This window comes from Microchirus variegatus, assembly GCF_963457635.1.
Source record: "Microchirus variegatus genome assembly, chromosome: 9".
NCBI lineage: Eukaryota > Metazoa > Chordata > Actinopteri > Pleuronectiformes > Soleidae > Microchirus > Microchirus variegatus.
In genome coordinates this window covers 14398847-14413935 of record NC_139810.1, presented here as the reverse complement: position 1 = coordinate 14413935, position 15089 = coordinate 14398847, and the positions used below count along the sequence as shown (strand labels likewise).

At 40.6% G+C, this 15089-nt stretch overlaps 1 protein-coding gene across 1 annotated transcript; it reads left to right on the top strand.

Annotated features, from left to right (window-relative positions):
* Nucleotides 1-2996: 2996 nt before the first annotated feature.
* Nucleotides 2997-12783, top strand: LOC310932129 (solute carrier family 35 member E2A; the record flags this gene model as incomplete). The annotated part of the gene is made up of 8 exons (XM_083895422.1): nucleotides 2997-3276; nucleotides 4802-4937; nucleotides 6277-6404; nucleotides 8274-8394; nucleotides 8474-8527; nucleotides 8606-8678; nucleotides 9446-9591; nucleotides 12555-12783. 8 exons carry the CDS (start codon nucleotides 2997-2999, stop codon nucleotides 12781-12783), a joined length of 1167 nt encoding a protein of 388 aa, XP_083751548.1.
* Nucleotides 12784-15089: the final 2306 nt, after the last annotated feature.

The window sequence follows — 15089 nt, the reverse complement described above, 5'->3', positions numbered from 1 at the left end:
TGTTTGGAGTGACAACGAATATCACATTAGAGACAAATAACACCAACATAATCTGAATAAATAGGACACATTATAATTCAGACTACTCTAAGAAACAGTGATATCTGACTTTGAATGGTACTACCTATTTTGTCCCGTCGCACCTGCGCCTCAAGTGTGTCTCCCTGGAAACATGGTGAATCTGCCTTAAAATTAAAAGCATATGTGTATTTTTTTTAAAAAACGAAAAAACAACAACTATGTCCTCTATGTATTGATTTGATTTTTTTTTTTTCAAAATTCAGATTAAAAAAAAGAAAAAAAGAGGTAATTCAACAGCACGACATAGCGTAAAAATAAACCATATTCATCACTAGGTCAGTTTTGTTTATTTGAATTTGTATTGTATTGTATACACATACCCCCTGTAGATGATCCCTATTGATTTTGAGCTGTCTACCATTATTATTAATTAGTTAATTAATTAATTAATGATATAAAAACCATATTTTCGCCTGTATCTTCCAAAGTATTGCAGGTATTGGCTTCAAATGTTGTATGGGCATCACATACCACCTGAGAATTATCCCTATCTTTGTAGCTTTATTATTAATTAGCAAATTAATTAATTTATTATGCTAAAAACACATTTTCGGCTTTATCTTCCAGACTGATGGAGATATTGCCTTCAAATTGTGTACAATGATTCATGTAACAACTATCTACAAGTACAATCATTATTACTTTGGCTATGATTGGTCATAGTTACATAATAAGTTAACTGGTTAACTTATTAGTGAACACAGAAAAAATAGTTAAGCCATTTTTTCTTTAATATTGAGCTCATTTGGACACATTGAGGATATCATGGGTTTATTTAGCACTTATTCATAATATTTGTTACATTATAATATAAATGTATTAATTATCATATAAAAAATAGTTAAGCCTCCATTTCTTTATTAATGCATTGAATGGAAAGTTTGAACATATTGTATGCTTTTTCATGACATTTAATAAACATAGTTTATGCTTTTTCATGACATTTGTACACTTTGAAGATATGGCAGGTGTGGTTAGCATTTTAATATTCATAATATTTAACAAGGTATAATAGGTTAACTAGAGAGAAATTTATGAGTTCAGGTATTCTGTGTTCAATATCGAGTTTATATGGATACTTTGAACATGTATAAAGTGTAGTCAGCATTATATCATAATATTTAACAGTTATTTTGTTGAATTTATTAATAATTAATTAAAACAGTTAGTGGCAGGTGCGAGTGCGTATACTTTGGGTATATTGGAAAGTTGAGGATTGGACAAGTTCGCGGATATACCCCTTGCTGTCGGCCCCCGACAGTGTAGGCTAGTTTTAATTTGAAGTTTGGTCCACATCCGGCTATGATTTCAGGTTAGTTGTCCCGCCATATTTCTCCGGGCAAGACGATCGAATAAAAGTAAACAGTGGGTGAATGAAAACCACAATGTTTACACTTCTCAAACAATTTATTTATCTTGTGTACGATCTGCGTGGAGTAGGTCGCAGTAATAAAACAACTTTAAAAAAAACAACAACAACAATACGTTCTAATGTTTGTGTGTAGATCTATTATGGTACAACAGTGTATTATTATTATTATCATTATTATTATTATTATTGTTTTTGTATTGAAACAACATTAAAACATACAATTATAGTATAATTTCTATGGTCATTATTATTTTTATTATCTTTGTTTTGGATGTTGCCATCTAATGCACATTATATTTTTTACTGCATTGACCGGACCAATATGGCGACGACGTTGACGTATGATTCGAGAGGCCAATGCAACGTCTGCGTACAAGAATGATTAGCAGGTACAATCACAGTGTAGAGAGGGAGTCATGTTAGCTGTCTATGTTCACTCGTGCTGTAGTCTTGTAGTATTCGGTGGCCGCGAGCAATGGCCGATAGTAGCACTCCCTTGTCGGCGACTCCGCTCGTGCTAACAAACGGCGGCTAGCAAACATCAGTGTGTGTAACTTCCTACTTCGAAGCTCTTGTTGCTGATGCTGCTGTTGTCTGTCGCTAACTGTCGTGGTGGAGTCACTGTCTCGTAGAGCGACCGATAAAACATTTAGTTGTTTATTGTCTTATCGGTCCAAGCTGAAGTGTCTCGCTTCAAGGAAATTAAGTGTATCTGGCTCCATGTGAGGACACTGTGAGAAGAAGCTAACTACTACACACCAAACTCGTGCTTTAAGGTAACGTTCTTGGCTCTTAGTAATGTGAATATAAACACAAAGTCTCTGTTGAACACATGGGCGTGAGCATTGTTGTACGTGAGCATTTGTTGAGCGTGTGCTCACTTCTTATCTGCAGTTGGAGCCACATCACCAGCTCTGTCTGTCACATCTGCTGTGATTCATTTCTTAAAGACACACCACTGCAGTGTGTGATAATGTAACTGTGATGGGTTTTTTCCCTGACAGATATTGCGATTTCATTTATGAAATTTCTGACTTGAACTTCATTTTAACGTGTATTGTCTCATACCTTTGCTTCTCAAACTGTGGTATGCACGCTTTCTGTACCTGAGGAATTGTGACCAGTGTTTTTATTCTTCATGATTCATTCAAAATGTAGATGACCTCAAATGACCTAATTTGTGAGAATGAGCGGCTAAAACATTAAGATAAATGTTTTCAATGTTTTGGCTGATTGGTGAATATATGATGTAATTGTGATCGCATGTGAATTGTCAGGCCGGTACGAGACAAAACTACCTATCCATCATCATCCTTCAATTTTTCTCACTTTTCTCACCACATGGTTTTTATTCTTTCCAGCTGCTGCAGCAGAGAACCAGTCCTTGGAGCATTCCTGCCGACCTCTGCACAACGAGAGACGCCGGTCAATGTTAGGACCAATCAGAAGATAGACTAGCCTTTAAACTTGCCATCAGCTCCTTACCTTCACTTCTCTCAACCCACCTGCCGGGCCCCTGAGGGCCACAAGCTAAGCGGGTGTGATGTCCGGCAACAGGTCACCTACCAGACACATGCTGTTGCAGCTCCTCTCACCATTCCGCACCCGCCAGGAGCATGTGGTGCTGGCCCGCAGTGAGAGCCTGCCAGGAGAGCAGGTACTGAAAGTCACAATCACCGAGACCATAGTGATCGAGGCTGAGTCTGGGGTGTGGAACTGGCGTTCTTTGACCTACTTGAGCTTCTGGTACTTCTTCAGCTTCTGCACCCTTTTCCTCAACAAGTACATCTTGACACTGCTGGAGGGGGAGCCCAGCATGCTGGGTAAGGAAAAGTCATATGCACGCCTTGTGTTACCACTGATGTTAAAACTCTTGTATGAAATTTTTGATTATAAACATGTCTTGTAGCTTTTTTTAAACTATAGTCAAATAAGTTCACACTATGCTCATAAAGCCTATCAGCGTCACATGTCTCCCTCACCTTTGCCCTTTCAGCCATGTGAAATGCATTGCAGAGACATACAACACTGTACAGGACACAACTGTGTAAACATGACCTACTATTCACAGTGAACACATTTACCATTTTTATTCTGCACCAGACTTTTAAACACAGGTCAAAAACACATGCAGCAGTTTGCAGGCTCACTGTCTTAAAGCGGACCTAGACCGGAAGTTACAATTAACATTGTTTTTTAGTGTGTATCTGCGTTATTACCTTGTTTAAGAAGCCCTGGAGGTTCTAAACAAACAGTTCAGCCACTGCTGAGAACGCTGTGTTGTAGTGTAATCTCGGGCTCAGCGAGATCTCTGAAAAAGCCCGGTCCGGTTACGTAAACAACGGTTCTCTGGAACTTTAACTGTGATTAAGTACATCATGTGGTATCAAATAATTTACTCAGTAATAATTGTTTATGCACGTTGTTTGTTGTACATGAACGTAAAACACAGTATAAAAATAAAAGGCTTCTCTAGCCTTAAAGCTCACAAAGAGTGGTCCTGTTGCACATATATGTTAGTTATGGAGGTCTACTTACGTACATTAACTTGTTTTTATGGTCAAAAACCTCCTAGTTGCTGTAAACAAGCCGGTAGAAATCCTTCTTTTCTGACGCTGTGCTGAGCCGCGATATTTCAGACAATAAATCTCACCCCCAGAAGACAGAGTGTGTTGTGATGGGCCAGCCAGCGTAGAGCCTTCCCAACTGTCTTGTGATTGGCCAATACCTGGAAGTGACATATTCAGCACACCCGCTCTCAGAGGCGCTGGTGATGGGATCGGCAGTTCATTTGAGTATACTGAATCACTTGAATCAGTTCATTAAAATGATTTGTTGAAAAGATTCATTCACCGAATCGTTCAGTGCTAAGCAGGAGCCCAGTGCCCTGCTACGTGACTCACCTCCTCCCTGAGTGCAGTACGTTTGCGCTGCGGGTCATAGAGTGAGTGACGGTGACAGTTCACCAGCTCTCTGTGTGTCAGTTCGTTCCTTAGCCACAGTATTTACACAACCGGATGTACCTGGACTTGTGCCCGGACCAGGAGGAGCTGCTGTTCAGGAGAACCGCTGTTTACGTAACCGGACCGAGATTACAATAAAACACAGCGTTCTCAGCAATGGCTGAAATGTTTGTTTAGAACCTTCAGGGCTTCGTAAACAAGGTAATGACGCAGATACACACTAAAAAACAGCGTTAATTGGAACTTCTGGTCTAGGTCTGCTTTAAAACACACTCGTTCTACTCTAGTTCAGCATGTAGAGTGTTGGCTGTGACATGGCGGCAGTGTGTGACAGATGTGTGATTAAATAGCATGTACAGTACATCTGCTTCACATGTTTCTGTAGGTGCTGTACAGATGGTGTCCACCACAATCATTGGCTGCCTAAAGATGTACATTCCCTGTTGCCTGTACACGCACAAGACCAGAACCGAGTATCCCTCCAACTTCATCATGATCATGCTGTTCGTTGGACTCATGAGGTGGGTTTTAAGGGTCAATAGTTGCTTCTTTCTTCCCTCATGTGTTGACTTGCACATTAATATTTTTCAAATCTGTATCCATATGTCAATATGTAGGTTTCCATCAGCACATTTTTTAAATTTGCACATTGCACACCAGAATGGAAACAGAAATGTGTTTTTATGCTTGAGAGAGGTGGAAAATTATTTTCTAACAAACATGGAGGCAGACTATCGCATCGTCTGTTAGTAGCTATTGCGCCGTGTTTTGTGCTCGGAAACGCAAAAAAAGCTGTTGATGTAGCCATGGCTGAGAAGATTGAATTAACTTGGATTGTACTAGTTTCCCAGTCTACTCGTTGTCATTGGTTAATACAACAAACACACAATAAATTGACCAAAAGTCAATAATTATACGTCACAACAAGCTACACAGTAGTTGTAGCTAGATGGATCATATTGATTTGATTAGCTAAGCAGTAGACCTGCTATAAAACCACTTACGGTCACCTATCATAGCAATGAGTTAAACCAGGTGACATCCTTTACTTTTCTAGATTCAGAAAGTGAGACAGAGGCAGGGACTGACAGGGAGGAAGAGGGTCCTCTGCCTTTTAAGTTTTTTATTATTTTTGATTTTTGCACTTTTTTTTAGATTTTAATTTTGCTATTAATACTTACTTGTTAAGAGATGCACTGGGCTTGTTCCCGTTGTTCATAATAAAACAGTAATTAGTTTTAAAGTATTTTTAAAGTTTGTTATGTTTACATTTGGGGATTCTTGCGTACCATCCTCCCATGCCACCCTGCCAAGACCTCTTGCCACCCCATGTAGAAATTTCTAGATCCACCACACCAGCGGAAGATAATTTGGCCAGATGTGGAAGGACCAAATTGGGACCGAAAACTAGCCAGTTATCCTGTAGTATGGGGCAGACCCAGACCGGTGTGTCATGATGATGTGACAGAATAATTCCGTAAGCATACATGCCCTGCTGGGAGAGTTTGGAATCTAAAAGACAAACATCCTTGAATCCTGGAGTCTGTGGAAGCAGTGAAGTGATCATGTTTATGCTCTATCAATCACTAGCACTATTAAGCTCTCATCTCTCCTTATGTTTTGATCTTGTATAGGTGTGTTGTTTCTCTTTCTTTTTATTAAGTACAATTACTGAGCACTAGCTCACCATTGCTAGACACTTTCCTATTGTGCAACAAGAATTGCTACACAATGAAAGCGTGTCCAATTTCACCTGCTCATTCTTTTTTTTGCTTCACTGTTGAAAGGCAAAGATATTAAGGATGTAGTTCAAACTGAGTACTGAAGGTTCCAAACACAACATTTCACCATCTTTGGCAGGTTCACCACAGTGGTTCTGGGCTTGGTGAGTTTGAAGAATGTGGCAGTGTCGTTTGCAGAGACAGTGAAGAGCTCAGCACCCATCTTCACTGTCATCATGTCCAGGCTGATCCTTGGCGAGTACACAGGTAAACACTGACGACAGGTGGCACATTGATGCTTGTCTGTCAGAGGGGCTCAGGTGTAAACGGTCCAGAGCTGTAATGGACACACGAATGGTGGGCATTCTTTCTTTTATGATGCAAACGACCCTCTGCTTTTTCACAGAATTTGTAAAAAAAAAAAAAAAATATATAGAATGATAACAATCAACTTATCCTTCAAAGGTCCAATTAGGGACACCATTCACATACTGTACTTCTTTACCCAGTGTGTGAGGGAAATACAGTGGCATTAACATACCAGCACACTCTGGCTGCTTTGTCCGTTGAGTGTGTTGTGGAAACGTGGCGGTGTACGATGGGGCCGCTGTAAAGCAAGGCTCTTGCCTAACGTTATAAATGTTGCACACTGGACCTTTTAATGTAAATGTGATATTTCTTTTATCAGTATCATGGGTTTGGTGACACACAAAAAAATGTGTCATGAAATGAAACCAGTGGTGCTCTTAACACAAAGAACATGCTATGCTGAGGTAAGCTGGGTGTGTCTGTATTATGTGCTAGAAATTCCAGTTTGAGAAACTCCAGAGGCGCTGGAGTTGTTGTTGACGTCTAGTCACATATGCGCTGAAGTGGGTTTTGGGTCTGAAGACACCCAGTCTGTCCTGAATGCTTCCTCAGGCCAGGTCTGAATGGAGAAAGGCGGGGTACATGCTGGACAGGTCGCCAGTCCAATCGCAGAGCAAACATACAGGTTATGGGGGAGGAAGCAAAGCACTCAGAGAGAACCTATGCACACATGGGCAGAACATGGAAACGCTAGCCACTTTACCAGTGTGGCCACCTGCAGTGTTTCCTATAAATCCTATTATTAATCTGAACTGTGGCCCCTGTCCCCCTAAATTAATTAGATTTATACTGATTATAAATGACATATTTACTCTCTCTTTTCGTTTGTGTATCCATTTTCTTGAGACCATAAGTGATCTGGTAGTAGAATAGGGAAAGAGGTATTCAGCTGTGCCAATCAACTCTCCTGCACTGGAGCTGCAGATCCGGCTCCAACGGTGGAATTATATAACATTATATGTCATTTAGCAGATGCTTTCATCCAAAGCGACATACAATTGAGTACAACCAGCCAGGGGTGGAGTCAAACTTATGACCCTGATTTCTCTGCACATGGGATTATCAGTCTTAACCACTGAGCTACTCCACCCCTGATGGAATAAAGGTTTTTGTTGGTTTAACTGGTTTGATTAAAAAAAACAATTACAATTGTCAAATATTTGCACTTGGTCACACGGTTAGCACTCTGCCTTTGCAGTAAGAAGACGTGGGTTCCAGCCCTGGGTTGGGGCTCCAGGCCTTCCTGCATGATCTTCCTGTGTGTGTTTGGGTGTTCTCCAGCTTCCTCCCACAGTCCAAAAACATGCAGATTTGAAGATTAGAGAGAGAGATTTAAAAAGAATTTCCACAAATAATCATAGACATTTAGCGAATAATATTTAATAATGTAATATTTATTCCCTTGTTATGTGAACAGGTTTTCAGTTCAGCTTTTCTCTCCATGTCACGGCCACACGGCTTGCTACTTTTTTGCTGTCTGAACGTTACTCTCTGAGAGCCATCTGTAGCAACATTCTTCTGTAAAATTGATTAAAGAAAAAAAAAGAAGAATATTTTAGATTTGGTTTTCTCTACTTGGCATAAAATTTTTTTTTGCCTTCTTGAAATCAAATCTTATAATTTTTGTTGTGATATTTGTGCACTGTGTGCTTGGGCTCATTAATACATTTTTTTCATTGCTGTTGGTAAAGGAATAGCCCAGTTGAATTTGGTCTATCTATTTATCATAAACATACTGTGTGTGCTGTTGTGTTTTCCACTGTGCAGGCCTGTGGGTGAACCTGTCCTTGTTCCCTGTCATGGCCGGCCTAGCCCTCTGCACAGCCACAGAGAGTAGCTTCAACATGCTTGGTTTCTGCGCTGCTCTCTCCACCAACATCATGGACTGGTACTGCAGCGCTCAAACACAGCTTTTCCACAACACAGTGCTTCCTACTTCCCTTTACAACCTGTATCTCTGATTTCAGTTTGCAGAATGTATTCTCCAAAAAGCTGCTCAGTGGAGACCGATACAAATTCAGGTACAGGCCTGAGATTCTCTGTTTATAGCTGTAAAAATGAAACTATAATTGTTTAATTATGTAGTCATCTTATTTCAGCCCTCCTGAGCTGCAGTTCTATACCAGTGCAGCAGCTGTCATCATGCTTATTCCTGCCTGGGTGTTCCTCATGGTGAGTACAAACAGAAATTGCTTTCAATCTATTTAATTCGATCTATGGTAATTACACCACTCCCTAGTGTAATTACCATAGATCGAATTAAAAGTTATTAATTAGATTGATTTTCTCAAATACAAAACCTTGGCTCGAGGCCAAAATGCATCACTTCAAACATGACCATGGCATAACATTGAAGGCATTTTAATTGTTTTGAACGGCGAGGTGTTTCTTTCTTCATATAATCCATCCAAAGAGCACCTCACCACACAGTCGTTTGGAAAGGTAAACCCTGATCTGGGTGGTGGTTCCACCACAGTTTGTGTGGGATACATAATTTCTGAGTGACAAAGACGTCAAAGAAGCACGACACGGTGTAGCGTGCAATTAAATGGCATTAAGAAGAAGAACAAGACACGTTTAACAGAGGCTAACAATAGAGGACATCCAGCATTCCGTCTTCTGTCTTCATGGCATGCAGCTGTTTATGACTAGTGAAAGACGAGTCTGGTTTGAAAGAAGGCTGCACAGGAAAACCGTATATTTCCTATACCATCGCACTGAAGTGATGATTCTCTGTCAACAAATCAACAGCCGACACTGAGTCTCGCTCCACCCTGTAGGAGCCAGACCACCGTGTTTGCTCTTCTCAATGTTTTGACAATGGAAACTCATTGTCACAATGTTTACATGTACAGGACTGTCATCAGGGACAAATGAGTAGCAACGCATTAAAAATGCAGGGTTGTTAAATGTTGCACTGTGTGCGTCCGTGGTTTCAGGACATTCCGGTGATTGGGAAGAGCAGGCGGAGCTTCATCTTCAGTCAAGACATTATCATGTTGCTGCTTTTTGATGGCTTCCTGTTCCACCTGCAGAGTGTCACAGCCTACGCTCTCATGGGCCGGATTTCTCCCGTTACCTTTAGGTAAGAGACAGACACAAACCCTTTTTTAAAGAGGACTCTGGAATCAACTCGATGGATAAATGTTAAAATGTTACCCCAGTCAATGTTTTTTTGTTGTGTGTGTAATAATATGGATTTAGGGATGTATACCGTCTTATTGAATTCAATATCAAGTATTAACTTGTAATAACAATAGTGTGTGTGTATATATATATATATACAGTACAGACCAAAAGTTTGGACACACCTTCTCATTCAAAGAGTTTTCTTTATTTTCATGACTATGAAAGTTGTAGATTCACACTGAAGGCATCACAACTATGAATTAACACATGTGGAATTATATACTTAACAAAAAAGTGTGAAACAACTGAAAATACGCCTTATATTCTAGATTCTTCAAAGTAGCCACCTTTTGCTTTGAATACTGCTTCGCACACTCTTGGCGTTCTCTTGATGAGCTTCAAGAGGTAGTCACCTGAAATGGTCTTCCAACAGTCTTGAAGGAGTTCCCAGAGATGCTTAGCACTTGTTAGCCCTTTTGCCTTCACTCTGCGGTCCAGCTCACCCCAAACCATGTCAATTGGGTTCAGGTCCGGTGACTGTGGAGGCCAGGTCATCTGGCGCAGCACCCCATCACTCTCCTTCTTGGTCAAATAGCCCTTACACAGCCTGGAGGTGTGTTTAGGGTCATTGTCCTGTTGAAAACAGTCCAACTAAACGCAAACCGGATGGAATAGCATGCCGCTGCAAGATGCTGTGGTAGCCATGCTGGTTCAGTATACTTTCAATTTTGAATAAATCCCCAACAGTGTCACCAGCAAAGCACCCCCACACCATCACACCTCCTCCTCCATGCTTCATGTGGGAACCAGGCATGTAGAGTCCATCCTTTCACCTTTTCTGCTTCGCACAAAGACACAGTGGTTGGAACCAAAGATCTCAAATTTGGATTCATCAGACCAAAGCACAGATTTCCACTGGTCTAATGTCCATTCCTTGTGTTCTTTAGCCCAAACAAGTCTCTTCTGCTTGTTGCCTGTCCTTAGCAGTGGTTTCCTAGTAGCTATTCTACCATGAAGGCCTGATTCACACAGTCTCCTCTGAACAGTTGTTCTAGAGATGTGTCTGCTGCTAGAACTCTGTGTGGCATTGACCTGGTCTCTAATCTGAGCTGCTGTTAACCTGTGATTTCTGAGGCTGGTGACTCGGATGAACTTATCCTCCGCAGCAGAGGTGACTCTTGGTCTTCCTTTCCTGGCGCAGTCCTCATTTGAGCCAGTTTCTTTGTAGCGCTTGATGGTTTTTGCAACTGCACTTGGGGACACTTTCAAAGTTTTCCCAATTTTTCGGACTGACTGACCTTCATTTCTTAAAGTAATGATGGCCACTCATTTTTCTTTACTTAGCTGTTTTTTTCTTGCCATAATACACATTCTAACAGTCTATTCTGTAGGACTATCAGCTGTGTATCCACCTGACTTCTGGGGTGGTCCCCACCCCATTTATAAGGCAAGAAATCCCACTTATTAAACCTGACAGGGCAAACCTGTGAAGTGAAAACCATTTCAGGTGACTACCTCTTGAAGCTCATCAAGAGAATGCAGAGAGTGTGCAAAGCAGTAATCTGAGCAAAAGGTGGCTACTTTGAAGAAAGTAGAATATAAGGCGTATTTTCAGTTGTTTTACACTTTTTTGTTAAGTGCATATTTCCACATGTGTTAATTCATAGTTTTGATGCCTTCAGTGTGAATCTACAATGTCAATAGTCATGAAAATAAAGGAAACTCATTGAATGAGAAGGTGTGTCCAAACTTTTGGTCTGTACTGTATATAAAATACCCAATAATCTTTATTAATATATAATAATGGTAAGTGTTACCGATTGACTAGTTTAAAGTGGGAGTGAGTCTTGCATTTAAAGCGGAACTCGATCGTAAGTTCTTATTAATGCTGCTTTTTTAGTGTGTATCTGCGTCATTACCTTGTTTATGAAGCCCCGAAGGTTTGAAACAAAAAGTTCAGCCATTGCTGAGAACGCTGTGCTTATTGTAATCTCAGGGCTCAACGAGATCTCTGAAAATCCCGTAGTTACGTAAACAGCGGTTCTCCTGAACAGCCGATCGTCCTGCTCCGTGCACTAGTCCGGGCACATCCGGTTGCGTCAGTGTCTTCTGACTCTGGGTCTGACTCCGGGTCAAAGTCATAAAAGGGACTGCGGCGGGAGTCGTGACGAAACTATTTTTAAACATTGTTAAAACAATGTTTTGATAATGAGGAGCAGTGCATCCACCGTTCCAGAGGGGGGAGCTTCTGAGAGCTGGTGTGCTGAATAGTACTGGCCAATCACAAGCCTCTGTCTTCTGGGGGTAAAAGTTCACTCTGAAACATCGCGGCTGACGAAAAGCGTCAGAAAAGAGGATTTCAATCGGCTCGTTTACAGCAACTAGGAGGTTTTTGACCATAAAAACAAGTTAATGTATGTAAATAGACCTCCATAACTAACATTTATGTGCAACAGGACCACTCTATGTGACCTTTAAACTTTTAAATATAAACGGATTTCTATGACATTCATACCAATGTCTATCAGCTCCATACTACTCTCTCTGTATTTCTCAATATAGTGGTGTTGAGATCTGGTGTTGCCTCGCTGCACACAGGAAGTGATTTGTTTTAAGTCGAGGCAGACGACATTGTGCTAGTAAAGCCAGACAATTACATAGGTGTTGGAGTATGAGTGAAAACACAAAGAAGCACCCATGAAAAGTTACAGAAGTGAGTTTCAATGCTTAAAAAAAAAAGTAATTTGGCAGTTCCTTGTCCCCAACCGCCTGTGCTGCTGTTGTAAACACAAACTCTCCCTCTGTCAGGTGAACAATGCAGCATAACATTGTTAATGTTCACAAAGACCAAACGGAGGTAGAATAATAACATCAATGACAAACAGAAATCACCTTGTCCTTTCCTTGTCCTTTCATCAGTGTCGCCAGTACCGTCAAGCACGCTCTATCGGTATGGCTGAGCATCATCGTGTTCAGTAACCACATCACCATCCTCAGCGCCATCGGCACTATCCTGGTGTTCATCGGCGTCTTCTTGTACAACAAGGCCAGACAGATCCAGAGGGCAACCTTACAGACACTGGCTGCTGAGCAGAGCCATAAACCACTGCCGGAGGACCAGAACTTCCATCCCACGTCATCTCACTGACGACTGGGCAACCTGAGACAAAGGTGCTGCTTTGAAAGGGATCAAGTGATTATTTAAAAAAAACAAAAACGATTTCATTTTAGATGGGATGACTGGATATTTACACACTGCAGCTAAAGCAGCTCAATGCAAACTTTGACAAGCAACAACAGGACTCTGACCACAAGCCATGTAGAGGTTCAGTGCATAGGATGCTCTTTACCTCACCTGTAAAGGAAACACGTCGATCTGAGGTATCAGATGATTTATAGTGAAAATTAAAACAAATGTGATGGTATATTTTTTTATTATATTTCCATCAACAGATTTCTCCTAAGTCCTTCACATTAGACCTTAATCCATTGTCACTTCGTCAGAGCGCTGAATTTTCAGTCATATCGTTCCTGGATTTGAAGTGCTGTCGCTATAATAAACATGGCATCATACAAATATAGTTTGTACAGATAAACATCAGGACTGTGTCTGGGTTTTACTGACTTCTAAAGACTTTTAGCACATTTCTACAGTTTGGCGTTATATAACCCCTGAACTAGCTGGGCCTGATTCTGCCAGTTTCAGCTGCAGATGTAATTCAGTCACTCTTCTCACAGGCAGCGTGGGAACAAAGAGGCACCACTCTCTGCTATTTAAAATGAAATTAGTTGCATGTTGTTATGTTGAGTCATATCTCTCACTACATGACTCTGCTGCCATTGCTCTCTCTCTCTGTCTGAGCTGCCCTGTGATTGGCCAGTTCCTCCAGTCATAAGAGGAGGTGCAGAAGTCTAGGTGCCGCTCAGGTGACTTAGATTGATTATGCTAAAATGTTAATATGCAGTAATTGCACAATAACACAAAAATATTCTGCTTATCCCAGCTTCAAAGAGGACCCACTCACCAAAGCCCCCCCCCCCAGGTTCTATTCTGTGACTCTTATGTGACTGGCTTGGTAAAAGAAAAGTCACTGGTCTGACTAGACTTCCAAAGCAGTCACTGGTCCTGTGGAAATGTTCATTGGTCCCTGTGATGGAGGACCTTAAATCCACTCTCGATCCTGTGCTATGTTGTGAGTTGGTTAGTTAGTGAAAGGGAAAGCTCAGGGTGTCCTTCAGTTCTTGTGAGGGAAGTGACTTCTGTAAGGTTTTTGTCTTACTTTTCAGTGTTCGCTCATTTTGTCTCTCATCTGTGGTACAGCAGCCGCTGAATGTATGCGCTCGTGAATGGTCACATCGTGTGATGAGGACACAAGTGCCAGAGGTATGAGGTTTTAGGAGGCTTCGACTGGCCGGTCCACACTTTTTAACCACATACTGCATTCTAGGAATGCTTTTCGTCTACCTTGAACTGTTGTGCGCATATTTAGGCATTTATGTGCCTATTCTTTTTGTAAACTGACATACCCCTCACTGCATGCTGGAATGGCATCCCTGGCATCCATGATTAGTTAAACAGGCTTAGAGATGATTTATAAGTTGATGTTTATCCATAATAATAATAATATGGGGCTTTTGCTGTTATTTGTTTTGGGGAGTTTTTTGCTTGAATCAGTTATAACCGACGACCAGACAATCAGAAGTTTTAAACAAAGCCCAAGTTCATTAAATAACATAAATGGTGAAATCAATACACACGAGACAAATACAGTTTTTTATTTAATATAAATACTGTATAGTAGGAAATTGCACTTAGCATTATCAGAGATTAAGCCTTTTCCTTAAATCTTCTCTGAATTTGGACTGTGGGGATGGTTAGGAGTAGGAATCCATTCCCACTTATTTAAAGAGGTTTTTTTTATTATTATTTTACTCTGGGAATTTCCAGATATCTGTTATGGACAATTGAGCTGCCTTTGACTTTAATTTTCTCTAACTTTCTACAGAGGAATAGCTTTAAACTTGATGCGAACAGTGTGGGGCCAGGACAAAGAGTCCAGTGAACGTTTTTTGTCAGGTTTTAATGAGTGTGTGTTTTTTGTTTCTTTTTTTTTTTTAATGAATATTTTTGAACCACTCTGCATGTTTGCATTTGCTTACTACGAGTGATTAAATTGTTTTTATCCATAAATGAATTGAATTGAGTGTGAAGTAGTTGACTGATTTATTGATGGGTCCAATGTCACCATGTTCCATTCTCTCAGGTGATTGCTGTGTCCTTAACAAATATGAAATCCTGTTGAAGTTGACCACTTTAATTAAACAAGAAATCTTCATGGCATCTTTAAAAATGGCTTGTGTATTTTTTATTATTGTTGTTGGATATGTATGACATTTCTATGACCTATTTTGTACAACATGCATCGAGATAAAAGTTGCTATTACCTTTTTTTC